Source organism: Meriones unguiculatus, chromosome 5, assembly GCF_030254825.1.
Source record: "Meriones unguiculatus strain TT.TT164.6M chromosome 5, Bangor_MerUng_6.1, whole genome shotgun sequence".
In the NCBI taxonomy this organism is placed as follows: Eukaryota; Metazoa; Chordata; class Mammalia; order Rodentia; family Muridae; genus Meriones; species Meriones unguiculatus.
In genome coordinates, this window is record NC_083353.1 from 42,358,702 (window position 1) to 42,386,581 (window position 27,880).

At 51.6% G+C, this 27,880-nt stretch overlaps 2 protein-coding genes and 1 long non-coding RNA gene across 4 annotated transcripts in view; 1 reads left to right on the forward strand and 2 right to left on the reverse strand.

The window, feature by feature from the left end:
• Positions 1-5,634: 5,634 nt before the first annotated feature.
• On the reverse strand, positions 5,635-6,821 carry LOC110549562 (histone H1.10). Its single transcript, XM_021638792.2, has one exon. It carries the CDS (start codon positions 6,547-6,549, stop codon positions 5,983-5,985), a length of 567 nt encoding a protein of 188 aa, XP_021494467.1. The 5' UTR covers positions 6,550-6,821; the 3' UTR covers positions 5,635-5,982.
• Positions 6,822-18,139: 11,318 nt separating this feature from the next.
• Positions 18,140-26,553, forward strand: LOC132654220 (uncharacterized). Its single transcript, XR_009591874.1, has 5 exons — positions 18,140-18,290; positions 19,392-19,801; positions 20,964-21,138; positions 21,992-22,137; positions 26,216-26,553. It is a non-coding gene; the product is annotated as an uncharacterized LOC132654220 (long non-coding RNA).
• Rab7a (RAB7A, member RAS oncogene family) overlaps positions 23,534-27,880 on the reverse strand; it is a 53,656-nt gene continuing 49,309 nt past the window's right edge. For both annotated transcript variants that reach the window (XM_021638815.2, XM_060383716.1), the window contains exon 6: positions 23,534-24,949. In XM_021638815.2, coding sequence (XP_021494490.1) covers positions 24,854-24,949 — 96 coding nt within the window. In that variant the 3' untranslated portion in view covers positions 23,534-24,853. The remainder of the gene's footprint in view (positions 24,950-27,880) is intronic.

Sequence of the window (27,880 nt, forward strand, 5' to 3'; positions counted from 1 at the left end):
GTTTTTTTTTTTGTTTTGTTTTGTAATTTATTTTTATTTCATGTGCATTGGTGTTTTGCCTGAATGTATGTCTGTGTGAGGGTGTCAGATCCCATGGAGCTGGAGTTACAGTTGTGACCAGCCCCTCCCCCTTTTAAGGATTTATTTATTATTTATACAACATTCTGCCTGCACACCAGATCTTACTATAGATGGTTATGAGCCACCATGTGGTTGCTGGGAATTAAACTCAGGACATTTGGAAGAACAGCGAGTGTTCTTAACCTCTGAGCCATCTCTCCAGCCCTCTTGTGGTCAGGTTATTTCGCTCTGCAAGTCCATCCCTCCTGCCCATGGAGTACTAGAACCACTCTCTGGGGTTCTAGCAGAGACTGAAGACCAGCAGCTCCAGGGGTCCTCCAGGCCTCCAGTGTCAGACTGGGACAGCAGAGACATTACACTCACAGACTGAACAACTGCTGGGTTCTCAGCCTCTCCCGTGTGAGACAGCTATTACTGCGTGTGCCGGCTAGTTTTATATCAATTTGACACAAGCAGGAGCCATCTTGGAAGAAGGAATGAAGACAATACGGCCACCAGACTGGCCTATGGGAGCACTGTGGGGGAGCCCAGTTTATCGTGGGCAGGGCCACCCTGAGGCGGGGGAGGGGGGAGGGTCCCTGGGTGCTATAAGAAAGCAGGCTGAGCAAGCCAGGAAGCAATGTTCCTCCATGGCTTCTGCATGGTTTCTATCTTGAGTTTGAAGTTTTGGTTTCTTTGTAAACTCAGTTATGTAAATATGTTTTTGTTTTAATCCCAAATGAGGGATTTTAGTTGGGCTATAGTTTGTCCACTCCTTTTAATTGTCACGTGCAGGGCGTGATCTTTGCCGATGAGCAGCATGAAGAGGGCTGGTGTAGGGCTCTGAGAGTATAACTATGAGAGCCAAGGTGGCGGGTTTCAGCGTTGGCATGTGACATGTAGGCCGTAGCAGTTTGGAGAGACCAGAGACCAAAGACAGTGGGGTTGTTTGGAGCAGACAGCCTGAAACTCTTTGGGGTGCAGCAGCGTGGAGGAGCCTGCTAGCGGCCTCTGGTTGCCAGAGACTGGTATAGTGTGTAAAAGAACCCCTTGACCCTAACTAGCCAGGAGAAGTAAAGGGGTCTGGGGCTCCCTCTACCCACTAACCTTTTCTCTTTCCTGCTTAAGGTTAGGGGGCGGTGTTGGTGGAAGGGAGGTAGAGGCCTAAACACCCCAATTAAAGTAGAGTTTAAAAATGGCTGCTACAGGTGGCTTCCTGCTACACCCTTTCCTCCCAAGTTCCTTTTGATCCTGGCATTTTACCAGCAACAGAAGCCCTAACAAGACCTTGAACTACTTGGACTGCATCCAGTAGCCAACCTAATACACCCAATGTATAGTATATATACATATGGGTATGTGTGTCTATGCGTGTCTATGTGTGTGTGTGTGTGTGTGTGTGTGTGTATGTATTCTATCTGTTCTGTTCTTTAGAGAACAGGACTAGTGTGCCATGTCTGAGCCACACCTTCTGCTGACAGCCAATATAACAGATATAGAAGGAAACTTTTTTACATGTTTGCTCTCTGATGCAAGTCCATTCCTTCACTAGCATTAGAAAGCCTACTTTTAGGATCCCAGCATTTACTAAAGACCAGCTAAGACATCTAGCTTTGTGGACTGAACAACTACTGGATTATTGGACCTTCCATTTATAGGCAGCCATTGTTGGATTGCTTGGACCACAGCCCATAAGCCATTTAAATAAATGCCATTTGTGTGTGTATATATATATTATGTAAGTATATATACACACATATGGAAGACATTTGTCTGTATATTTATGTGTGCATATATGTGGGATTTATTACAGAGATTTATCCTATAAGTTTTGTTCCTCTGGAGAACTCTGACTAATGATACACCCTCCTTCCCCTCATCCACATGCTCCATTTTCAGTCCCCAGAACAACCTTGTTTGCCTGTTTTTTGTCTGGGTGGGCTGCTGGCCAGATTCCTGCCGGATTCGGAGGGAAGTAGCCATGTCGGGTGATGATCTGCTGGTTTGCCTCGAGTCCAAGCCTGCGCCATTTCTCCCAGGCTCCCTGATGCGAGGAACATGAACAAGTGCCTCAGCTTCTACAAGATCTTCCCATGTCGTGCTTGGAGGCAACAAGGACAGACAGGTGTCAGTCTGCCCTGGAATCCCATTTCGGGCCATGGCGTTCCTGCCTGCTGTGGCCTCGAGCCCCAGCTGTCAGGAAGACAACCTTACAGAATGTCCACACATGTCAGACTCCCACACTTGCCCCTGTGTCCCCTCAACTCCTGCCTCCCTCGAGCTCTGGGAGGCCCAGAGACCTGAGTTCTGCCAGCCCCTGCTCCTGTACCCCACACGCCTTTCCATTCCCCAGAAGCACCTTCCAGACATCAGGCCCCAAGTTAGTCCCAAGTCTTCAGGCTTCACAGTCCCTACCAAGAAGTTGCTGGCTTCTCTGTCCTGTCCCCAGCCTGACTCCGCCCAGAAGGGCATCCAGTAAAGGGCTGACAGCAGGACCACAGGTGAGGCTGACGCGGGAGATTCACCATTCTTCAACACCCCCGCCAGTGCTGCAGCCTCCATCTTGTGGCCAAGTGGCCAGAATGGCAGTTGCTGTTAAGAATCAGAGCCATCAGTGAGTGTATAGGCAACACAGAGTGGGCTTGGGTGGTCTCCTCCTCCGCCTCTACCTTCTCCTCTTCTTTGGGAGGTGGAGGTCACAAGGTTGGGGAGCAATTCTGGAAGGACTGGGAAGTGATGGGGGTGCATGATGTGAAATTCCCAAATAATAAAAATATGAACAACAACAAAGAATGCGGGCCATGCTGCTGCCTCAGGACTGGCAGCGCAGCCAGAGCGCCTCATGTGCACTGGGCTACACCACACAAGAGCTCATGACCTGGACAGGTGAGACAGGTGCCCCAGCAGGACCCCTCCCAAAGCTCATGTTCAGGTCTGAGCCATACCTAACAGAGAGGGACAAGTCCAGGCCAGGTTGGTCCAGACATGGAGACCCCAGCCTGTGGCCACTGTGGCTTCAGTGTCCAGGACAGGAGCTTGGTAGTGTCTTTGGTGCTGACCCAAGGCCAGAAAGAAGGCAGACCTGAAGATCCCCAAAGCAGACCTGAGATCTGGGGGTTCACAAGGAGCTGGCAGCCTATTTACAGGTGCATTAATCATAAGTAAATTGGTCTTGACACTACTTACAAGTGAGGAAACTGGCTTGGAGAGGGAAACCTTTGTTTCCCAATCAAAAGTCCCCATGGAGCCAGGCCAGCATCCTGACCCTCAGCCTCCCCCCAGCCCTTCCCATTAGTGGGTGCAGACAGGCAGCCTTCGGAACTGGGCTGCTTTACAGATGAGCCCTCAGGCTACCTTTCCCAGAAAGCCTTTTTCTGCAGTCAGGTGTCATTTGTGTTCAGCTGGAATCCAGGGTCGTCGGCACCAAGACCAGGACATGGTAAAGAAATTGATGCTGGACTTCTTAACCCTCTTCAAGCGGGGAACGTCAACAGGTGCGCCTTTTGCACACATTCTTCTCTGAGTTGGAGGAGACCAAGTTGTAGGGTGATCCTCCCAGCAAATAGTGAGGGCTGGCTGGCTAGGGTCACACAGCTTTCACTTGGGATGCCTCTCGGAGATAAACTCAGCAAGGAAGTAGAGGTCAAGAGGTCAAGAGGTGAGTCTGGAGACCCTGGGTAGATGGTTTGGAAAAACACCCATTCGAAGAAATAACCATGTCCAGAACTGTAGAGGAAGAAGGTAAATTGAAGTTTTGGAGACCAGGATGCAACTGATAGCAACCAGTTCTAACAGGCTAATCTACAGAGCAGCGCGGTAACCGCGGGGTGGCGGGGCCGCGGGCTCCATTCAGGTCTCTGGACATGTGTCCATTTCTTGCCTCCAACTTCTCAATCTTGACTCCTTTTCAGGCAGCCCTTCCCACTGGCAAGTCTGGCCTTATATTCCTGCTGTTTAGTGAGCCTGAGGAGAGGGCAGCTGTTTCTCAGTGTCCCCCAGAGAAGACCGCCAGTTGCTTGGCATTGAAACCACTGGCAGCAAGAAGCCATCTCTGTTCTCAGCCTCTGAAGCTGAGGCCAGGTCTTAGGTCACATGACTGGGGGGGGTGGAGGGGCAGCGGCTGGAGAAGTTCAGTAATTCCTGTAAACCCTGTAACCTGACATTGGAGTGGGCTGGGTCCCTAAAGGACAATTACAATGAGCAGGGGCCCTGCCCTGCTGTGCTGGCTAGTTTTATGTCAACTTGACACAAGCCGGAGTCATCTGAGAAGGGGGGACCTCAACTGGGAAAGTGCCTCCCTACGATCCTGGTGTAGGCAAGTGACAGGACAGTTTTTAAATTAGTGATGGGCAGGGGAGGGCCCAGACTGTTGCGGGTGGGGCCACCCCTGAGCTGGTGGTCCTGGGTTCTACAAAGAAAGCAGGCTGAGCAAGCCAGGAGGTAGCACCCTCTACGGCCTCGTCATCAGCTCCTGCCTTGGCTTCCCTCAATGGACTGTGACTTAGGATATGGGAGCCAAATAAACCCTTTCCTCCCAAGTTGCTTTGGTCATGGTATTTCATCACAGCAATAGAAACCCTAAGACACCTATTGAAGAGCTGCCCGAGTTGTCAGCGTTTAGGAGAGCCTAGGCTGGGCCTGGGGTGGAAGCCAGAAGCCAAAGGAAGATGGGTGACAGAGGACAGCCCATTGAGCATCACGTGATGGATAAGCCCACGCAAGGCAGGTGCACAGAGCTGGGAGTCAATGGAACGGCAATGGGGAATGCCAGCCTGAGAGGCATTGAGGGGTTCCAGAGCTCAGGAAAAGTCTCCAGAGAGTTAGCCGCGCAGCTTTCACCAGCATTCGGAGAAGGAAGGGCCATAGAGCCGCCTGTGGAGCACTGGGCACTCACAGCCTTCGGGAAACCTCCAAAGTCACCGTGGAGGCCGGCAAGGCTGTTTCCTAGGCTCATCATGACCCTGTGGACAGGGTCTGTGTCGTCTGGGAGTCCTTATCTCAGCGGCCAGATTGGCGATGTCTAGTAGAGTCCAATTTAGCATGGTACCTGGCCATGCCCTTCGCAGGGAACTTTCAGCCAGGTACCAGACTCCAAGAAGCAGTGAAGGGGCCACTCTGCTCAGGTGGGTGAGTCAGCCTCATGATCACACCTGCCAAAAAAAGCTGCTCCCTTCCCACCCTCAGCCAATTCCAAGGCCCTTCCCCACTTTTAAAAAGTGATACAGAGAAAGCACCCTGTATCGCTCCTGTAAGCCTGGCCCCAGCTCACCCACCTTGTATGCGTACATACTCCCGCAGAACTTTAAAGGTCTTCCATCTGGCAAACGTGTCCACTGTTAGGCTAGATCCCGAGGTTCAATTCCCAACATGTGCACGACTACCCTGCACGTGCTGGACACTGCGGTGACCAGAGGCTGGGAACCTACTCATTTCTTAAGAGCGTTCCACTGGGAAGCTGTCTCAGGGAAGCCCTGACCCCCCTCTGCCAGCGCGGGCTGCTAGTTGCCTGGCTGATCTTAAGAACCTCGGCCGAACCCCCTCCCCTCCCCCGCGCTCACAAAACAACGACAAGGGTCAAGGTTGGAACCGTTTATTGCGCCCCAGGAGAGCGACGGGCGGAGCAAGGCACCGCGCAACCGGAGCGCGGGGTGGCCAGCGGCGGGCAAGGCAGGCAGGCGCCGCCAGGCCATTGGCGCCGCCGGGCCGGTAACCATGACGACGGCCGTTGCCAAGGGTGAGAGCCAATGGAGGCGTCGCCAGGGCCGTTTCAAAAACCTAAAGCAAACAGAACGCAGCATCGCTGGGGGAGGGGCAGGGAGGGGACAGGGAGCAGGGACCTGGGCCAGGCCGAACCCTATGGAACCGGTACCCCGGGGGTGGAGAGACGGAAAACTCGACAACGTCGACAGAACGCGGGGGGCGTCACTTGCGGCCCTTGGGCACCTTGGGCACGCTGGGTTTGGCCGCCTTCTTCACCTTCTTCGCGCCGGCAGCCGCCGCCGCCTTCTTGCTCTTGTGCGCGCGCCGCTCGGGCTGCGGCCTGGCCGGCGTCCTGTCCGCCGCGGCCGTGCGCGCCTTGGGCGCGGGGCTGCTGGCCGCCGAGGTTCCGCGCCGCTCCGCGCCGCCCTCCAGCTTCTTGCGGTTCAGCTTGAAGGAGCCGTTGGCGCCGGTGCCCTTCACCTGCAGCAGCGTGTCGTTCTGCACCAGCGCCCGGATCGAGTACTTGAGGTAGGTGCGTCCGTTCTGCTGGTCGAACCACGCCACCTTCCTGGCCTCGGCGTAGATGCGCGCCAGGGAGGAGCCGCCGCGCTCGCCCAGCTTGCGGATGGTCTCCACCACCAGCTGGCTGTACTTGCCCGGCTGGTTCTTCTTGCGGTTCTTCCTCCTCTTGGGCTGCGCGGGCGCCGCGGGGCCGCTCGCCTTGGCCGTCTTGCGGGCCGTCCCGTCGGCGCTCGTCGGCGGCAGGGCCTCCTCAAGCTCCACCGACATGGTGGCCAGCGGGTTGGTGACCGGCGGCGCGCGGTAGCCGGGGGGCCGCGCCGGGAAGAGGAAGGCGAGGGGCCGCGGCGGCGCCGGGGGGCTGGGGGCGCGCGGCGGCTCCAGGCGGGAGCGGCCGCGGCCTGGCCTGGGACCGGGCGGCAGGGCTGGGGTGCGGGCGGGGGCCGGGCCGGCCGCGGCGGGGCTGGGGGGTGGGATGCGGAGAGCCTGCGGGGAGCGCGGCGGGGCTGCGCCGGCTCCGGAACTCTGGGCGTGCGCGCTGCGCTCTGGCGGAGAGCGCGCCCCACTCCGCTTTTATTTCCCCGTGGCGGACCACGTTGAGAACAACAACAGCCTGGGCCCAGGCCAGCGCCAACTTGTGCTTCTTGGAGCGCCTTCCGCGGCCACTGGCTCCGCCGCCCGCGGCTCCCGGACGCGGGTGCACCCTCAGCAGTGTGCCCTGGCCAGGGTCCGAGCCCACTGCACCTCACAGAGGCGGCCTGCGCCTAGGAGGGCTCGGCGGAGGGGCACAGAGCTGTGTACCCCAGGCTACACGAGCCTAGAGGAGGGGGGCGCCCGGTTTGGAAACGATTAGCTCGGGCCCCGGTCGAGACCCCAAAGTCCAGAGCTTTGCAGGCGGCAGCCAAGAGTGTTCCTCAGGCACCTGAGTTAGGTCTGGGCCCAGGGGACCACAGGCCTACCCGCAGGAAGGGCATTAATTTGTCCCAACTAACACAGGGTACGCCCTCACGCGGCCGACAGGAGCAACTCGGAAGAACGAAGGTGCTGGGGCGGGGGTCTCCTCCAGATCCTAAGGGCACAGCAGAAGGGAAGTGCCCAGAGGTTGCACACTCACTCGGGATCTTGGGCTTTTGGTGCCTGGCGTCTCAAGGATGCGTCAGTGCAGGCACGACCACGGGGTCCTCTCCCCAGACAATCCACCACCATTCCCGGGTTCCAAATACCCCTTTTTTTTTGATGCTTAAGTAACCATCCTTGGTCCCTTAAAAATCAAATGGGGGCTCCAGGATGGACAGGTGTAAGGTTATGAACCCGAGGCACGTCCCTTAGAGGGTGTGGCGGGGGCTGGGGGCCGAATACTACAACATTTGGTGACGGAGGGCTTGAAGGAGGTGGTGGTTCAGGGAAAGACCTGAAGCATAGGACGTCAGGATGACAGTGGAGAAGGGGCTGGTTCAGGCAGTGGCCAGCTTGTGGAGGACACAGATACCACTTAGAGCCCATGCCAGCTTTGGGGAGGATCGGTGGCAGGCAGTTTCCTGGCCCCTTGGGTGAAGGGAGCCTTTGCCTGTAGATCAGGAAGGCCCTAACGAACTCCACTGGTCTCATAAATGAGGAGACGGAGACGCAAGATTCTCAGCCGTCAGATGCCTTTCAAACTCAGCACTCGGGGTGCACCTGCCCCCTCCCCCCATCAGTGTCCGGGTGGTAAAGAGCATCAGGAAGTGCCTGGGTTTAGTAGAGACCAGAGCCTGAGTCACCCCTTCTTTGGCCTCAGTCATCAGGAGGAGGGCCTATGGGCCTGTGGAGCATTGGGGCACAGTGTGTGGGCGCAGGCTCTCCTGGACTCACTACCCTCTCTTTTAGAGTAGCTCATCCTGATGGTTTCAAACACTGTCCATGGACTGACGACACCCATTTCTTTCTCCAGCCAAGTAGGAGCCGGCTGCCTGTGCACTGGCCCAGCCTATTGGTCTTGTCACTCTGAGGTAGGATAGACAGGGAAAGTTACGGTGACAGGAGGAGAGGCCCTCACTCTTGGATCTAGTTTGTCTTTTTTGCTGAGTCAAATTTAATACAACAGAGATACCATTTCCTAAGACATCTAGCCATCAAATGAGCCTATAGCATGAATTTTTACCATATTAGCACTCTGTACTTCCTAATAGTCAAGAATGCATCTCACACCAGAGCATGACTTCTCTAGTGTGTGAGCACCGTGTGTGTGTGTGTGTGTGTGTGTGTTGTGTGTGTGTGTGTGTGTGTGCGCGCGCGCATGCATGTGTAGAACAAAGGTACTGTTGGGCTTGGGTGTCTTTCTCAGTCACTCTATACCTTATTTTCCCAGACAGGATTTCAGGGATCTTGTGTCTGCTTTAGTAGTCCTAGTTACAGGTGTGTGTAGACAATCCCAGGTGGGTACCAGGGACTGGCACTCCCGAACTCATGCTTGAGCATCGGCCTCCCGACACCGCCTCCCCCTCCCCCCTCTGCTTTTTTCCTTTCCCTCGTTTTCTTCCCTTTCCTTCCCCTTTCTTCCCCTCTTCTTTCCCACACATACCCCTGTCTTGGAATTATGTTTGATCTGTTTGTCAGTGGTGAAGATACACAGACACTGCTCTCACACTCAGAGTTCCCTTAATTTTATAGAGACCTCTGTTCAGGCACAACTCATTTGCGGTTTTGATGCAGAAAAAGAATTTCACGACTAGCCAGAATGAAGCAGAGCTGGGGGCGTGTTCTGATGATGCTCAAGAGAAGGAAAGCACACTCAGAACCATGGATGTGGGCTTCGGTAAGGGAGTCAAGATGAGTTTCTTAGCATTGGCTGTAGGTCCCATTTGCTGGCTCTCAAGTTACATCTCTAAAGATTGCTAAGAACCCTTCTCTGTTCCCTTCCACCTTTCACTCATGCATGTTCAGAGGACGAAATGGGATGTCTTCCTCTGTCACCCTCCACCTTATTTCTTAGATATTTTGTGTATGTGAGTTTTGCCTGCATGTATGTCTGTGCACCACGTATGTGCAGAAGTTGGAAGAAAGTGCCGGATCTTCAGGAACTTGAGTTATCAATGGCTGCAAACCACCATGTGGGTGCTAGGAACTGAATTTGGCTTCTCTGCAAGAACTGAGTTAACTCGGTGCTCTTAACCATTGAGCCGCCTCTCTAGCCCCACTACTTTGTTTTTTGAGACAGGGTTTCTCACTGAACCTAGAGCAATTATGCTAGACTGGCTGGCCAGTGATATTCCAGGGCCTGCCTGTTTCCAGTTCCATTATTGGGATTTTAGGGGCCTGCTGACTTCCTGGGCTTTTATGCAGGTGCTGAGAATTTGAACTCAGATCCTCATGTTTTTCGATCACAGGCCTTCAGAGCTGCCTTGGATGCAGTTACCCGCGTAGCTGAAACCAGGACCATTAGGACTGCAGAGGGGTGCAGGGAATGTCCTGTCCTTGTAAATAGGGTTTCTGGCGAGAGTCCTAGAAAGTTGCAGGCTTTTGGCTGGGGTAAGGAAACAGCCTTACTCAGTTACTCTGTTGGAATTCTTGCTTCTGTGCTGTTGAGAGGCTTCAGCCAGCTTCCTGGATAAGCTCCCCTCTTTCCTCATGCCCCATAACTTTCCTGTGTCCTTCTCTTCTGCCTCACTTTTACTCTCTGAATATTGAACCTCACTAGCTTTGCTTCGCTCTGGGTCCTCCTGAAATGTTTTCTGAGAAGCAGGTGAGGGCCTCGCTTCACCTAAGCGGTGGTCCCTAAGGGACAGGGACTTTAGGCTGCTGCTAGCTGTGCTGGGCTGTGTTTTCCTGCTGACACTGCCAAGTCTGCCCCAAATTAACTTCCCCACCTCGGTCCAAACCCCCAGCCTCCCCTCACCGGGGGTTTGTGAGAGGCGAGGTGCCAGCCTTCGCTAATGGACTCATCAGTGAGCCCTGCAGCAGCCGGGTCTAGGCTCTGCCCTGGCTTCAGCTTCAGCAATACTAGCCTTCTTTTTCCTTATACTTCACTGAGAGCTCCTGCTCAAGGCCTCGGTGCCTCAGGCTTTGGGCACTGGCTGGTTTTCCCCTCTGGTCAGCAGGCTGCCTCCCAGCATTATTTCCTTCATAGCACTTTCCATCATCAGGTGCTGCCGCTTCTGTTTACACGTGAGCTTGGCTCTGGCCTGTGTTTTCTGTTGTCTTTTTGTCTAGACGGAACCTTGATATTTAAATTTTTTAAAATTATATTTAGTGGGGTGGAAAGGGCTACATGCCACCACATGCATGTGTAGGTCAGAGGGCAACCAGTAAAAGCCAGTGCTTTCTTCCCGCTCTGTGTCAAGGTTGGCAGCCTCAAGTGAGCTCCCAAGAGCAGAGCCGTGTCTGTGGTACTCCCCACACCCAGTCAGATGGCATCTGAAGTGAGTGGCCCTTCTCCTTGGCAGCCTTGTAACTGGAAGATTTTAGGGACCGAGTTCAAGGGAGACACACTGAGGCAGACTGACATTTTGGGTAGGGAATTTATTTGCATATTAACGCCATGGCAAAAGAGCATGATGGAGGCTCGGAGGAGAGAGGTCAGGCCCATGAGGCAAGGTGGGAGTCCCTTCTTAGCGGTTTCCGAAGGGGAGGTTTTCTACCTCGCAGTTGAGCAGGCGCAGCACTGGCTTGCGCTCAGAAGCTGGGTTGAGTCTGTTACACTCAGCCCTCTCATGGAGTCTGGCAGTCTGAGGTCTGCAAACTCCCCTCAGGGAATAGTGGGCCTGCCATTCTCTTGGAAAGAGGGTTTCAACAGACAGTCTGTCAGGGGTCTACAGACACACAGGCTCTTGTAGAGGGCTGGCCAGTTCCTTCCCTCTTAGCAGCGGTAAGAGGCTGCTGCAGGCGGGCACATCCTGATTAGCTCCTCATCTTGAAACCTTATCTCACTGTCCTGACAAGGATGAAGACCTTCTAGTGCAGTGGTCCTCAGCCTTCCTAAGGCTGCGACTTTTAACACAGTTCCTCATGTTGTGGTGACTCTCCAACCATAAAATTATTTTGTTGCTACTTTATAACTCTAATTTTTCTACTGTTATGAATCATAATGTAAATATCTGTGTTTTCTGACCAGTGACTACCGGTGACCCCTATGAAAGGGTCATTCAACCTTCTCAAGGGGTCGAGGCCCCCAGGTTGAGAGCCACGGTTCTAAAGACCCACTTATACGCCCCTCCTGTTGGCTCTCAACACATTTCTATACATAGGAATGAATGTTCCCAAGAATCTCTTTTGGGGGAAAGAAAAAGGCTGAGGACAGAGCGGAGCTTGTTTCCTGGAAAGAGATTCCACAGGATTCTGACCACTTTTCTGACCACACTGCTGGACGAGATGATAGACAGAATAGTGTTGGAGACGTTGCTGGGTCTCTATTTGTTCCTCTTCCCTGGGAGGCCAGTAAGTTCCCTTTTCTCTGTTGTTTAATAGACCTGTTGAGGATTGGTGGTCAGACTTCTCAGGCTGTGAGGGTCTGGTCCCCGGTCCAAACTGCTCGAGTGCCAGTCTCATACCCATGTGCAGAAGGTAGCTTCAGAAAATAATTGACAGGAACCAAGGTGCAACCTGGTTGAAGTGACACACAGACTCGGAAGGAGGCCCAGGACTCAGTACCTGTGCCTGCAAGCTGAATGGCCTTGAATGGTGGGCTTCAAAGAGGACAGAGGTGGATTGTGGGGGCAAGGAGTTTATTAGAAGAGTTATTAATGCCATGGACAGACAGACAGCAGCACCGCTGGGGCTCTGAGGAGAGTTCAGGTCTGCAGAGTCTGGGTCCCTTATCCGCCCCAAGGGCGGGGTGGGGGGTGGGGAGGCAGCCTGCAGCCAGGCTTCCATTCTGCAGCAAGCTGCAGGGAAGAGGGAGAGGCCTGAGATCTACGGACATGTAGCCACAGCTACTCCTCCAAGTGAGAAATCTGGGTACTTGGACATCTGCTAGCTAGATTCAGACAGTGCTGTCAGAGGATGCCTGTCAGAATCTGGAGTGGGGTGTGAGTGTGGCTGCTGCAGCTGTGGTGGCTAAGCGGCAGTCTGGCTTGGCCTCGGGGCTCTGGAATGGAGGGCCTGTGGTGTCCTGAAGTTCTGGGCCAGAGCCTGGAGTGGGGTGAGGAAAGGGTGTTCCCACTTTAGGAATTTCAGGTGGCTTTGTGGCCAGAAGGGAGCACAAAGGAAAAGTCTCAGTTGCTAGGATGGGAGGAAGGTGCCTTTCAGATGAAATGAGTATTGTGAAGCCAAAATAGAGCCTTGTGACTAGACTGGGACTCATTTTGGCTCCACCCTCTGTTTGGCAGTGAGCTACCAGAGTGCCTTGTTGTTGGTCAGTGGAAGCTGGAGTACGCAGGCCAGAGTGACCTATCTGCTGGAGAACAGTAGAGGGGCTGCAGTGGGCCTCCAGATAGGGCCAGACCCCAGTTGCAGACAGTCCTGGTTTGCCTGGGACCTAGCAGGGGTCCTCTGTGGTTTGGGCAAACATGTCCTAAGGAGGCCCTGTGGGAAGGATGGAGAGCCAGCAGGCTAGGACTTCACCATGGAGATCTGGAAGCCTAGGAGTGGAGAGTTCTCATTCTAGGGCTCTGGGCTTGAGCCTTACAAGAACCACTGGTCCAGCAAAGGAGGTGACCCCACCTGCCCTTCTCCAGAAGCTGTGCAGGACCACGCAGAGATTCGGGGGTGAAAATGGAGGCACCAGCCTGCTATGCTCTGCGTCTTGGCCAGTCACACCAGCAGCCTAGGCCATGTCTCAGATTCCTTTTTCATTGCCTTCTGGTTTGCTTGCGCACGTGAGCCCCAGTTCAGTCTCTGTTGCTGTGACGTGCACAGGTCTGAATTTGGAGGGCACTTGCTCACATTTCTGGGATTTCTGTTGATTTTTGATATGTGAACTGGCCTTATGGAAGAGAGAGGGAGGGGATGGTTAGAACAGGCCGCGGGAGAGGCAGCTGGTTAATCAGACTCTGGACTCAAATGTGGTGGGTGGCAGATGCCAACAGAAACAAATGATACCTTAGGAGGGTCAACTCAGCAGCTTGGTTTTCGGAAACTGAGTCCTTTGGAAGGGAGCTCATTTAGGCCACTTCTGGGTTTCAGCACCAGAGCAATGAAAAAAAATGAAATAAAAGGAGGAGGACATGACTACTCCCAAAGTGTGGAGAAGATTTTTATTTTAGATAGAAGGGAGAAAAGCTGGCAGAGGGAAGAGTCCAGGCTTAACAAGGCCAGCAGACTAAATGAGACCATGAGAGGAGCAAGGGGGAGGGAGAGGAAGGGAGGTGGCTAAGGCCAGGTGACCAAGAGACAAGCGTATCCAAAATGGCTGAGTTATGGGGATGGGGATGGAGAGGAGGAGGAGGAGCCCAGTCCCTGAAGGGAGTTAGGGTGGGGCAGGGTGAGAAGTGCTGGGAGGAGACACAGGTACTGAGTGATACTGGGAATGCTGACCAGCATCCAATTTGATATGTTAATAGGCTCCTCAGCCATTTGTCCAGTGTTTGAGACCTAACAAGAGACACATGAATAGTGATAGAAACAGAGGCAGTTTATTAAGAAAAAAAGGGCACTCCTGAGGGTACAGACAGGCTAGTGAGCTGGGAAAAGCCGCCCGGCACCAGGGATTTCTGATCCTTTACACAATATTGACATGGCAATTGCCTTCTCTGTGTGTTGTGGGCCTTTCTTTAGCATGCCCAGGTAGGGAAGGGTCAAGCTTTCTTTGCTAACTGACTTTTGTGCATGTCAGTTTTGATGCCTCGTTCTCCATATTCCTCCTTTACTGGTACAGCACCATAGTTCTTCAGTCTCCTCAGACTCTTGGGAAGACCAGCCTAGTGGCCGCCTCTGCCGACCCTTCCCCACACTGTATACTTCCATTCCCTGCTTTATATTTTCACTAGAAGGCCCAGCTTCCTGCTTGGTGCTGTCCCTGCCTTTTGTGCTTGCTATCCACCCAGGGCCCTGACACCTGTCCCATGACTCTTGGTTTGGAATTGCTGTTTTCTGTATCCTGGCTTAAAAAGGGTTGATTGGGGTATATCAAAGAAAGGCTGGGTCCTGAGCCTCAAACTAGATGTCCTGTGCCAGAGCTGGAGGTCCTCAGCCTTCCTACTAAATCCAGTTGCTTTGGAGACAGGGTCCCTCTTCACCCAGTGCTGGTTTACCGCTTTGGTGGGGGCTCTTAGTCCTGTTTGAACTCTCCCAGTAGACTCCTCATCCCTTCTAGTCACTTCTTCTGTCCCTGAAGAAGCGATAGGCCCTTAAGGAGCTGGGGTGGGAGGAGAGGCCACTGTGAAGGGGCCTAGGTAATCAGAATGATACAAGACTTGCCACCTAGGCTACCGTCACTGGGCCACTGATCTCACTTTAGTGGGGGAAGGAGGAAAAAACCTCAACCTCGGAGAGCAGGGCAGCCCCTGACAGGGGTTTCTGAGAGCAGCATCAGGTAGCTGGGAGAGGAGACTAAGGCCTGAGAGATCGGCTAGTGTCAGGTAGCAAATCTTTAATGTTGGATCCATTTAAGCAGCCCTCTCACTCGTCCACCATCTTCTGGGATCTTGATATTAGCTAGAGGAAAACTCTGTAGCTCACTGCTACATAGCCCAGCACATAGTAGGCCCTCAATAAATATTTGTTGAATAAATGAGATGGGATTCAAAACCAAGAATAGATTTTGGGTGTGTCTGAATCTTTCATGTCCCCATCTTCACAGGGAACCAGCTGCAAGATCTTCATGGGGTCTAGGTCCCCTGACAGTGCAGATGTAGGTACCTTGCCTCAGAGCCTAGTAGAGAGCTAGCTGTGTCTCTGTGAGGGGCACAAAACTTTTTAATACAGAGACCTCCCCAAATCAGGGGCCAGTCAGCAGCTGCCAGGGCCCCTCCATTGCTTCTTCACTGCCGTCACAGATACAGCCATGGGCTGAGTCACAAGCACTCAGCGCATCTGGCTCCCCGTTAGGCTGCCCGTTAGTTGGCGCCTCTGCAGGTCTGACCCGCTGCAGATCCGGGTGCTCTGGGACCCTGGTCCCTGCTGACCTCTTCAACCCCAGTTCCCACGCCCCTTCTTTGCCATTCCTTAACAAGGCCACCCTGATTCCATTTAAGCCTTTTCTGGCTTAATTATCTTTTACTAATTACAACATCCATCTCCCTCCCGTGTCAGAGACTTGGTCTTTATGACACTGAGTGATAGAAATCTAGAAATGACAATCTACCTTAGACTTATATATGTGAAAGATTTAAAAAAAAAAAAAAAAGTGAGCCTTCCCAAACCAGCCTGTCATCTAGCACCTGCTGGGAAGCACCCTCGGGAGAGACTTTGTCTGTTCTCCTCAGACACGCGTGTTCTGAAGAGGTAGCCTTTAGGAGGAGGTGGTCATGGACCTTAACACGCCTGTGTCTTGTCCCAGCTTCTATCTTACATGATGAAGCTGAGGTTCAGCGAAGAGGTGGGGCCTGGGAGACGGACCTGGAATATAGTCCAAGCAAATTTTCCCAGCTCCTGTTCTTGCCCTTGTAACTGTCCAGCAGGGTTGTAGAGACACTTGGCAGGTCCCGTCTTGGGAGATGAGAAGCCACAGGGTTGGACAGAGTGCAGAATGGGTTCACTCAGCCACCTGGGACTCTGCTCAAAGACAACCATCAGAGCCAAGGGGCTCTGCATATGTGTCGCTGGCAACAGTCCCAGAAACTGTCCAGCCTCCAGGAGAGCTCCCAGAGAGAGGGGATTAAGTGCTATTTGTTGCTTAAGGAGCACACTGGCCTCAACTCCTTTGTCTGCCTGCACTGTGACCCTTAATAAGGCTGCAAGATCCCCCTCCCACACCTTTTTGTTACTGATGTGTAACAGAAGAAACATTAATTTTCCTGATAATTCTAGACTCTGGGTCTTTATATAAGGTCAACTCCTATGTAAACATTGCCCCAGTAAAAACCAGCAAGCAAGTATTTGAGACATGTCCACTATGGGAGGTAAAAAGACCATTTCTGTCGTTTCTCAGTGTGTGCTGCCTAAGGAATAAAACACACATGGGGGTGTGCTTATTTTACAACAATTTTGAATTCTTCCACGTCCCCCCACCGAGACGTTTCAGGCCCTCACCTAGACAGAGGAATTTTCAGTTCTATAACCCAGCTAGACTCTAACAACTGTACTTTATATTCTCTTTCTCAAAGAGGACGGAGCCAGCTCAGCGCTAAGCACTTGCCTAGTAGTCCTGAGGGCCCGGGTCCCGTCCAGCCACCAAAAAAGAAAGGTCACCACTCATCACCAGCTCCTAAGATTAGTAGGCTTGGGTTTTCTCCCTTAGAAGTTTTCCAATTAGGTTTAAGCGAGGTTTATTTTACAGTTCAGGAGAGGAGATGTAGCCCTCATGTAAAAGCATTGGCCAGAGCCATGAGCTGGTTGTGGGGCCACCTAGTGCCTTGGACTGACCCAGAAGGTGAGGAGCCTCTGACAGACAAGGCCAGAGCTCAGCACGACGCAGCCAAGGCTGGAGGTTCCTGTCTCTGGGCCACGCTGTCACGGCACTGTGGCTTGTGGTTTCAGAATAGTGTTCGCTATTCATCTGGAAGCAAGGGTCAGAGTTCTTATCTGGGATACATGGTACAAACTCCTGGGTGGCCTGGGCCGGGATCAACTCCATGGGTGACACCTTTGGGCACATTTGTAAAACCTCAAGAATAAGACCTCTAGAAAGCCAGACGTGGTGGCCCATGCTTTTAGTCTCAGCAACGGCGAGGCAGAGGCAGGAGGATCTCTCTGAGTTTGAGGCCAGCCTGGTCTATATAGTGAGTTCCAGGACAGTCAGGGCTACACAGAGAGACCATGTCTTAGAAAACCACCCCCCCCAAAAAAAGGGGAGGGTGATCGGATTCCTGGAAGTATCTCGTCCACAGAGGCATTGATCTGATGAAGTGTCTGTGCCCTCCATCTAAGTGGGTTTACTGTTGCCAAAATCAGAGGCCCTGGGCTTTTTTTTTTTTTTTTTTTTTTAACTTCCATAAGTCCTGCCCCTGTGGGAAGCCAATGTCTCCCATAGCCTGGAGCAGTGTCAGGACCCGGCCTGCCTTGATCACTCGTTTCTACCTAGGGACCCTTCCATGGTTTCCGCTTTGCACTAGTGTTCCCAAGCATTTCCCTATGCCCTGCTGGTCTCCACAGAAAGCCCTCTCCAAACACCCCATCTGAAGTAGGGTTGCCCGGCCCCATTCCTGTGACTTTTACAGATCTTTCCTCCAGGGCGCTTTCAGTTCTGTGCATTTCTGTTCCAGCTGGTCTCTTCTGGCCCTATCGGCCAGTCTGTGGAACCAAGTCCTCCATAACTTGCATCCCTGCTCATCAGTGTTCATTTGCTTAAGTGAGCTAGGAAGGACCTCGGTTCTGGGCGTGGGTGCAGGGCAGCCAGCCCCATCCTGAGTGTCCTAAGTGCCACCAGTGGTGTGTCAAGCGACCCACAAGGCTGCTGCCCAGCTCAGGCTAGCAGGGACAAAGGAAGGGCTTGTTGCTGCCATTGTACTGGCCCGAAGAGAAGAGGATGGCCAGCTCTTCCAAAGAGGCTGCAGCTTCCCTGCCGCTCAGGCCGCGCTACAGCAGGCCGCAGCACCTACTTCCCGACTGCCTCCCAGCTCAGCGGTTGGCAGTTGGGTGAACGTTGGGAGCTCCCATCCCCCTGCGCCCCCACCCCATCTCCATGGCGACCCACACTCCCCCCCCCAACCAGTCACTGGGCCGCCGGAGCGCCGCCCCTGTGCAGCAGCCAGTCACAGTGTCTACTCTCGGGCCTTCTCCAGCGAAGCGCTGGTAGAACTAGCAGCGCGGGGTCTGAACGAAACCTTGCAATGTTTGGTGCCCGGCAGCGCTGCAGCCCTGCCCTTTTCAGATGGAGCTGGTGAGACGTTTCCCAGCGGAAGCCAGAGAGAGCTCAGGGGTTTCTCCTTGGGACCATATTCCAGGGAGCCGGAGGTCATTTCTTTGGGGACTGCGTCCCTCTCACACAGCAGGTTAAGGTGCGTCCTCTTGACTCTTTGGCCAGAAAGCTAAAAGAACATTCTCCAGCACCTCTGGGTAGGCTGACGCCTGTCAGGGAGACTTGAGGGTGAGTGAGTGACACGCGCACGCAGACAGAGGGTCTGTAATCACCCAGCACTAGATCCAAAGGGTTCTACTGTCTTCATGATGAGGCTGACCAACCTGCCAGCAGATCTCCGGGGTGCCAGCTCCTTGACACCACCTGGCAGAGCTCGCCTCGCATTTCTGTCTTCCAGCATCTTCTGGCTCATTAGCTCACGTGCAGCGCACTGGTCCCTGTAGTCAGGAACACACAAGCAGCCACATACAGCAACCGCTAAGGTCTCTTTTCCTTGTGTTCACAAGTCTAGTCTGGAATTTTTTTTTCTGCTAAATTTTATTTCAGGAAATTAAAAACAAACCGATTAAACGACAACAAACCAACCAACCAACCAACCAAACAAACAAAAAAACTAAATGAAACAGAGTACTGGTCAGATCCTGCTCAGGGCTGGCCAGCGAGAAAGTTCAAGTGAACAAAGCTCTTCATGGGGATTAGAGCTGGAGGGGACGGGATGTGGACCTCAGGCTAGGTGCCATGCTCGGTAGTCTTTTTTGTGCGGTTTTATCATCTTTTGGTTTTGTTTTTTAAAGTTCTAGCTTACTGGGAGGGGCATGTCAGAAAAGGTGCCTCGTCTCCTGGGGCTGGAGTGAAGGCGGTTGTGAGCAGCCAGGTGGGTGCTGGAAATTACGCCCAGGTCTTCTGGAAGAGCAGCAATACCCTTTCAAAACACTGGCTCTCACCCAGCCTGCCAGTACACACTTGTTATCACCCACACTCAGGAGGCTAAAGCCTTGTTTCAAAACAAAACCCTCGGATTAAAGCAAAAGGAAGTTGTGTGGCTGCAGCTCCTCCCAGCTGAAGCTCAGAGAGCCGAAGGCAGGCTTCCAGTTCCCAGAAGGTCAGAGCCTGCCTAGACAACTGGCGGGGGAAAAAGGGAGGACCCGGGCCCTACAAAATACCTGAGGCAGCGTCAATCCCAGCCTTGGGTTTCTCCCCTTCTGAGTGTATAAAGGTGTTGCTTTTCTCTCTTTCCTAGGTCAATACTTTCAGCCATTACGTTTCTTGAGGGTTTACCAGGATTTGAGAAGGCCTATGAGGTCGTATACCTGACTGACTATCTCAGAGGACTCAGAGGTGGCTGTGAGCCATCCAGTATCCCGAGGGCCCCAGAAGCAAATGGATACAGCAGCCAAGCACAGCCAGCGTGGTGAGACCCAGCAAGCCCGCACCTCCACCAGGAGCAGGAAGAGTCGGGGCTCCCGCTCTGATGGAGTGGGGTGCTCTGACCTTTTATGGCAGGAAGGAGAACCAGCCGTTCCTAAGCCAAGAGACTGGACACCAAGGAACTGATCGTTTTCAAATGAAGAAAGGTGCAGGGAAGGCAGATTCCTTACTCAGTATACCTGGGAAAGATTCACGGGGGAAGGAAGATGGCTCCTCTGCCAGGTAGGACTGCCTTACCTCACGTGCCTTACCTCACGTGGCTCTTGAGCCTCTCAGCTGAGCTGAGAATGGTAAGTGGAGACATGCGGGGCTAGACTGGCTGTGGGAAGCTATGCTTGCTTCTTGGCGCCTGGTCTGGAGGACAGTCCAGTATATCTGTGTCTTACAGATGGGCAGTCACCAGCAAAGGCTCTCCTGGACCCTGCCCTTAACCCCTGGGATCTCTTGGTCTGCGCGGCTGGAGTCTATACTAATGTGGTCAGAGGGATAAAAAGGCAGACTCTTTCCCTTTACCCTCCACTGCCAACTAGGTTTCAGGAGATGGAGGGCATCTCTCAAAATGTTAACTGTGTGTGTGTTGGGAGGGAGTGTCTCCTATTCCTGTGTTCAAGGTCATGGAGACCCTGCATGGTGGGCTCTACCAAGTGCCCAGTCTACAAAGAGGAGACACAATATAGAGAAAAATTGCCCTCCCTGCTTCCAAGCAAGGCCATGGTCAAGCGAGGCCCTTGACTCGTCCACCTGCAGATGGAACAATTGGTAAAAGGAAGCCTAGAGGAGCCAGAGGCTCCTGTCAAGCCTGTGATCTCCAAGGACCGGATCCTCCAGTGGACTTGACAGTAAACAAACAAACAAATAAAAAGACACGATTAACTATGGCCACATCTACAGCATTGAACACCCAGCAGGAAAACAGGGCTGAGAAGGCCCGCTGGCATGTTTATTCAGCAGTTTAAGGCAGCAGTTCTCAACCTGTGGGTTGTGACCATTGAAAAACTGCTCAGTTCCAATGTTAGGAACTGAGACACCACTTACGAGCAAATTACGGTTATGAAGTAGCTACGAAAATTGAATTTATGGTTGGGGGTTCCTAGGCCCATCGGAAATACACACTTTCCAATGGTTGCCACCCACAGGTTAAGAGCTGCTGGTTTAAGGGCATTACACTCCCTGCACATTAGGCTTAAATCCACGAGATGTTTACACCATTCTAACGGTTTTCTTCTTGCTGAGAAAAAATGGTGCCATGATAGAACATCATGACCTTGCCTGACTTCCTCAGTTCAACACTGCAGCAGCCATCTGGAGCCAAAAGAGGTAGGCCTTTAAAAAAAAATAGGAAAAGCAAATAATAGTTAACTTTCTCCTCTCTCTGCCTCTCTAGAAGCCATCTGGGAGGGACCTCAGCGATTCCATCTACTCTGATAGCTGAAAGCAGATCCTGGGGTTATGGATCAACACCAGTCATGGACATGGGACTTTCCTGGGAATGGCTTTAAGTGCAGGAAGGCCAGGTCCCTCCGGTGATCCAACCTACACACTGACCTCCTGCCCTGAAGGTAGGGCCTGGGTGTCAGTGATACTGTATGGAGCCAAGGCTTCCAACCCTTCTGCCTCCATTTCCCTGGTTTTGGGATTGTGGGTATAAACTATTCTGAGATTTTTTTTTCTGAGATTTTTTAAAGTTTTTGAGCCAGTGTCTCACTCTAGCCCTGGTTGGCTTTGAACTGGTGACAGCTTCTAGGCTGTGGTAAGGTCATGACTCACCATACTTGGCTTCAGCCATGTTTTAGGTTTCCAGTGAGCAATCGTTTAGCTTCTTGTCATTTTTAAATACTTCGTTTGTGGTGCTGAGCTGTGTAGCTCAGTTGGTGGTGTTTACCTGGCATGAATGAAGCCCCGGGTTTGACTCCCAGCACTGCCTGAACCAAGCACAGCAGCTCTCACCTGTAATCCCAGTGTAAGCACAGCTGTGCAAAGGCCAGGCAGGAGCACCTGAAGCCTAAGGCCTTCCTCAGGTACAGTGTGTGAGGCCAGCCTGAGGCAGTAGATCCTGTCTCGAAACAGAAAAACCTTTGATTTCTGATGATCTTATCATGTTCTTGCTTTTGGGATTGTTCCTTACTGACTTCATCAGCTCTAACAGCTTACGTGAGTGTGCTATCTGGGGAAGACATGCTGATGTCTTCCTTTCCAACTTGGATGCCTTTGCTTTGCTTTGTTGATGGTGGCAAAGTAGTGATGCCCATCTTGCTCACGATCTGAGCTATGGTGCTCAGTCTCTCACCATTACAATGCCAGCTCTGCCGATGCAGCTTGTGATGCTGAGACTTCCCTGTTATCACACACATTGTTTCAGCTTTCTATCAATGGGTTGTGCTATGTTGTTTTCAAACCTTTCTTGCTTTCTAGGCAGAGAAGCCACAGTGGTAGACGCAAGTCTGTCCTGAACAGGCTACAGACACAGCTAGAACCCAACCAGCTCAGCAGGCTGCCTGCAAGGCTGCAGTTAAGACATGCCTCTCGCTGAGGAGGAGCCCAGGATCTTGGGCATGCTGGTAAGTAGTCTGCCACAGGTCTTCCCTGGCACACAGGAAGGAGAAACAGTGGAGTGTAACTAAGCCCTGGGAAGTGAACAAACTCCAGGCGACGTGGTGGCGCTCAGCCAGTGGTACAGCATGTGCTTGGGAGAAGATATACTCAGCAACAAGAACATTCTGAATCCTGTGATGGAAACTGAGGCAGTGCTGCCAGAGTGAAGGGGCAGTGAGGCCCCTCCGAAGGAAGGGGCAGGAACAGAGCCCCCAGTCACCTTCTAGAACTCAGCATATGGCAGAGGCCATACCCACAAACCAGGTTACAGGAAAGACCACTCAGAGTTGCGGGTGGTGTTGGGAGTTTCTGTGGTAGTGGGTGTAGTCCAGGGCCTCACCAGGCAAATACTGAGCCTCCGAGTCACAACCTGAGCCCTGAGGTTGGTCCTAAGTCACTCCTAGAAGTCAGGAATGTGGCCAGTGAAGTAGTCCAGGTTTTTAACGGGAAAGTAGAAAGATGGATGCATGTAGGGGAATGTATTTGATTTTTTTAATTTAAATTTTTATTTATTTTACTTAGTTATTCTGAGATAGTCCTGGCTGTCCTGGAACTTATTATTGTAGACCAGGCTGGCCTAGAATTCAGAGTGCCACCTACCTCTGCCTCCCAAGATTAAAGACTGTAACACCTGCTCCAGCCGTATACTGTAAATTTTGGAGAGGTTTCACCAAACTATGTGGCCCGGGCTGACCCTGAACTCCCCCCCTCCTCTAGCCCTAGCCTCCTTGGTGTACTGTCAAGTCTGTCTTAGGAAAATGTTTTTGTCAGTTCAAGTCTGCCTACATTTCTGAGAGACACAGGGCTGACCTCAAATGCCTAGGCTCAAGCAATCCTCCTGCCTCAGCCTTCTGATTCATCTGCCTTCAAGTATATCACAATGCCCCAAAGAGTGTAGTTAAACAATGAAGTCTGTGCCAAGAGGCAGGAGAAGGAAGAAAAAAGCTTGAAGTTTCTGCGGAACAGGTTAGTAAAACCCCAGGGAACACAGTAGGAGTCTACTGTTTAAAGGGCTTCTAGGTGGCAGCCATCCTGGGAAACAGGTTAGCAGAAGAGATCTGTGAAAAGTGACAACTGTGATTTGGCCCCAGGGTCAGACCTATCTGTCTCTTTCTCACACACCCCATGGTCAGGTTAGATAGCAACAAATGGCCCAAAGTCACCAGAAGTTTGGAGCTATTGCCCTTAGGGAAAGTGTTTTCCATTCTTTGCCCCACCACTGTGGTAACGAAAAGAGCCACACTAGGGTAGGTATTCTAGGGTTAAGCTGAAAGGCACTCTTGCCTCTGAGCACCATGAGGTTCCAACAACAGAGAATGTCCCCACACTGCCGAAGTCTTCAAGAAAAAAAGACAGGGCAGCTTTTCTTTGTTCTTGTTAAATTTTATTGGCATCACGTTCGTCTCTTTACAGAAGAACTCAGCCTACACCCTAGAGTGTAGACCTTTGGAGGGGAAGTGCTCCGGGAAGCAAGCCATGATGCAGGGCAGGACCTCGGGAGGGGACAGAACTGCCAGGGCTCAACCCAAGAGACGGTGGGTTAGTGCTGGGCCACACTTGGGTGGGGTGAGGTGGGGAAAGGAGGAAGGGTCTGCTAGCCTACAGGTACCACAACCCTGAAAGGAGCGCCTTCTAGAACAAAGGTAGAGTCACTAGGACAGGTCTGGTGGGGTTCTCCTTTCTTCTTCGAGTAGGATAGTGATCTAAAGGGCATCATAAAGTGTTGAACATAAGGGAAAAAAAACAAAGGGGGAAAATGAGAATTTCAATTTCTGAAGTAACAGCAATTTATCCATTATACTACTGTATTATGCAAATCAACCTTTTGGAAAATTTAGACACAGAAGAGAACTGTCTAGTTCAGTTTCCCCTCTGGAGAGATGAAAAGCTTTTTGGCTCTTAAGTCTGTGATAAAAGGCGTACATAATTCTTGTGTCTACTGTACAGAATACTGCCGCTAGCTGAACTTCCAGATTTGAGTCTAACACTCTGTAACCCAGACAGGGCTCAACCCTCCACCATGCACGCCTGCGTTAGAGGACTTAAACACACAATCCAGGAATTCCTTACACTAATTTATACATTTTAATTGGTTGCATATATTAACATGTACTATAAGATTCTTTTCTAAGAAGCATTACATAATAAATGGATACTGTAAAAAGATCTGATTAGTTAAAAGTAACAAGCATTAACAGATACATACAAAACAGCCTGTTCAGAATGGAGCGTGGGCACCAGCCTTCCCACAGGACCTTCAAGGAGGGGTAAGGGCAAAAGACCACAAGACCGTTAAAAAAAAAAAAAAAATTTTTTTTTTCTTCAGATAATTAGATACAGATGAACTGTGAACAGTTCTCTCACTTTCCAGTGGACAAAAAGAGTATGCTTCCATGCCCACTGCACCCCAGAGCACCCAGGGTCTCCGCCATAGGCCATACACAGGGCTCATGGTGGACAGCTGCCCCAGGAGCCCTGACCGGCATAGGCTGGAGTTTGCTTGCTGTGTGTGTGTGTGTGTGTGTGTGTGTGTGTGGTGGACAGCTGTGTGGTGGAGTTTCTTTTGGCAGCTGGATGTGAGAGATGACGTTCTGTTCTGTTTAGAGGAGGAGGGACGCATATTGAAGGCCTACGTGTGTGTTCTTGGTCTGAAAGACTCTGTGCTCTGTGCTCACTGCCCCTTCAACAACTGCAGCTCTCTGCGGAGGCCTTGGCCCGGTCATTCTTGTCCAGTTTGATGGGTTCAGGGAATTCATTGTACAACTCCACTTCTGTTTCCTGGATGAGGGGGCGGAGAGGGGAGGGAGGGAGGGAGGGAGAGAGAGAGAGGTTGATGACATGGGTCACAGGGACAGTCGCTGACTACGTGTCCACACAAAAGGGTGGTCACAGAATGCTTGCTGGCCACTGTGGACCACAGTCAGCTAAGGTGCTTTCTGTGGGGTTCACACTGGTTCATTCCTTTGTTCATTTGTGCTGAGACAGATTTCTCAGTGTAGTCTTGGCTGTTCTGGACTCAACTCTGTAGACCAGGCTAGCCCCAAACTCACAGAAATCTGCCTCCTGATTACAGGCATTTGCTCCTGAGCCTGGCTTTCTTTCACTGATGGTCCCAGGATACATTCCCCATGCCACCCACATGTTGCAGTGAGGGCACAGCTGTGGGTGATACCGTCGCCTGCGCTGCATGAGAAAGTAGGATGGGACTTCAGTCCCTGCAGTCCACTTGCTGGATTAACCCTTCTTGTGAGGAGTGACTGAGTGCCCACACACCAAGCGCTAGGGCACATCCCTAGCAGTATATTTTTATTTTATTCACAACAGTTTAAAAAAAAAAATGGAATGACTTACTACAGAACTGGACACCATCAACTGCCGTTCACAACAGTCATCACCCAAAAAGATGAGTGTGCCAAGCGGCTGCTCTTTCCCCAGAAACCAATTTTTTTTCTCACCTTCCCCCTCCAAAGGCAGGAGTGCAAGCAGGGCTTTACATATGCCAAGTAAGCCCTCTGCCAATGAGCACTTCCCCTAGACCTGTCTTGTTACTGCTGTTAGACATGGGCCCAGCCTAGCCTTGGCAATCTTGGCAATCTTTCTGCTTCTATAAGGATGATAGGTGTGCATACCATATCCCACTTCAGAATGAAGTTTCCTTTTAGTGGACTTTAAGAGTCTTAGTTTGAAACAGGCTCCATTTCAGCCTCTGTATTACAGCCTTGACCTTACTACTTTGTGTTGGGGCTGAATGGCATCTGTATTAGATGAACCACATTGTTTAGACGCATCAGTTTGTGAGCATCTTGTTTGTTCTATCTTGACTTTTTGATTATTATAAACAGCAATAAATTTATATTCCTGTCAGCACTAATAACACAAAAGGCAAAAAATATGAATGCAGCCTTGGATAGAACGGGTGTCAACCCAAAGTTCACATGCTATCCTGAGTCCTAACCCCAGTGTGCCTATGCCTAGACTACTCAGATTAGACCAGGTTTTATCTGTGGCATCTGCTCTCACAGGACTTCCAATTTTCCTTTTCAGAAAGGATCTCACCTGTACCCCAGGCTGACCTTGAACCTGGCATGTATTACCATACTGGGTTTATGGGTACTAGAGATGGATCCCATCCCAGCGTCTCACACATGCCAGAACACACTATCCAACTGAGCTCAAGCTCCAGGGCTTATTATATATGCTGTTACTGAGATACCCGGAGGGCTGATCACATGTGCTGTCTGAGCAAGGCAGCCCTGTGTGGACACAGCAAGACAACAGCCATCTCTACACACTAAGAGTCTTCCATCCCAACCCCAGTATGTTAACACCCTGGTCCCAGACTCCAAATTGTGACAACAAAATAAAATGTCTCATGTGTAAGCTGTCTGATCTTGTGTTCTTTTATGGCTAATACAATTCCAACAAGAACCAGCAGGGCTTCAACTTGGCTGGGGAGGGCTGGGTAGACACTGAAAGAAAGGTGGTGCGAATAAAGCAGTGGTTGTCAACACCCTCAAGGTCACTTACATCGTGATTCATAATAGCAGTAAAATTATAGTTTTGGATCACAACATGATGAACTGTATTAAAGGGTTGTAGCCTTAGGAAAGTTGAGAACCAATGAGGTAAAGGAACCCAGACAGCCTGGACCACTTGAAGGGGACAATGGCTACTTCCCAACACTCTCACTCTCACTGGGAACCTCAGTTTTCTGAAGGGAAAAGGGACCAAGTTACAGCCAGACCTTCAGAATGCATCTGACAGGAAGATGAGTTTTTGTTGTTAGATACAAGTCTTCCATATCCCAGAGCGGCCTTAAACTCCTGATCCTCCTGTCCCCACCTCCCAAGCTTTGGGATTATAGTGTGTTCTTCCACATCTTTTCTGTATAGCCCAGGCTGTCCTGGAACTTGCCATCTTCCTTTCTTCTTACCTCACGCTTCCTAAGTGCTGAAATTATCACAGGCACCACCACACCCAGCTAAGATGGCCTTTTCTATCTATGGCCAAAGGCTATTAAAGACAAGAGTTGGAGAGGAGGAAAGGAAGTTGGAAGGTAGGTGAAGGTGGCATCTACTCGACGAGATCGAAAGGTCACTCTGGGCACATTCCCAAGGTACCTCTGAAAGGACCACATGTGGTACATATGGGCCCTTGGTGAGTCAGGGAACTTGAGAGCCCCATTCTTAGAATTCAAGAGGACCCCTAGTTTCTCTTAGTTCTCTTAGTAATATGAAATACTAAGATGTACAACAAATGTCATGGGAACATGCTGGCCATTCATAGAGAAGAGCACAGTAGCCAGCCTAAGAGGTTAGAGGCTCAACAGGACAGTGCTATGAATGCGAAGGTCGCAACTTGAAAGAGCCAGCAGTTAGAGCTGACACCCACAGACTGCTAGTTGAGTTCCCCAAGCCCATACTTTTTAAAAATTAAGTACCAGCCACAATGCTGTGACAAACCCAGGACCTTGCATATGCTAGGCTAACACACTAGATTGAGTGCTACACTTCCAGTCCTACTATGTTGTCCTAGCTGGCCTTGAACTTGCCTTGAACTGCCTTGGCTGCCCCAATAGTTGGGATTACAGGCCTGATTCATAGGACTAGCCTCTTTACTCGCTTAGCACACGATGGTATCTTCTCAAAGAGTGGGAGCTCTGGGTTCCTTGATGTGGTTTTCTTGTCTTTCTTACTTGTGCGTGCGTGT

What these genes read in the sequence shown, in the direction of transcription:
- LOC110549562 (XM_021638792.2), bottom strand. Translation starts at nt 6,549, where the DNA reads ATGTCGGTGGAGCTTGAGGAGGCCCTGCCGCCGACGAGCGCCGACGGG.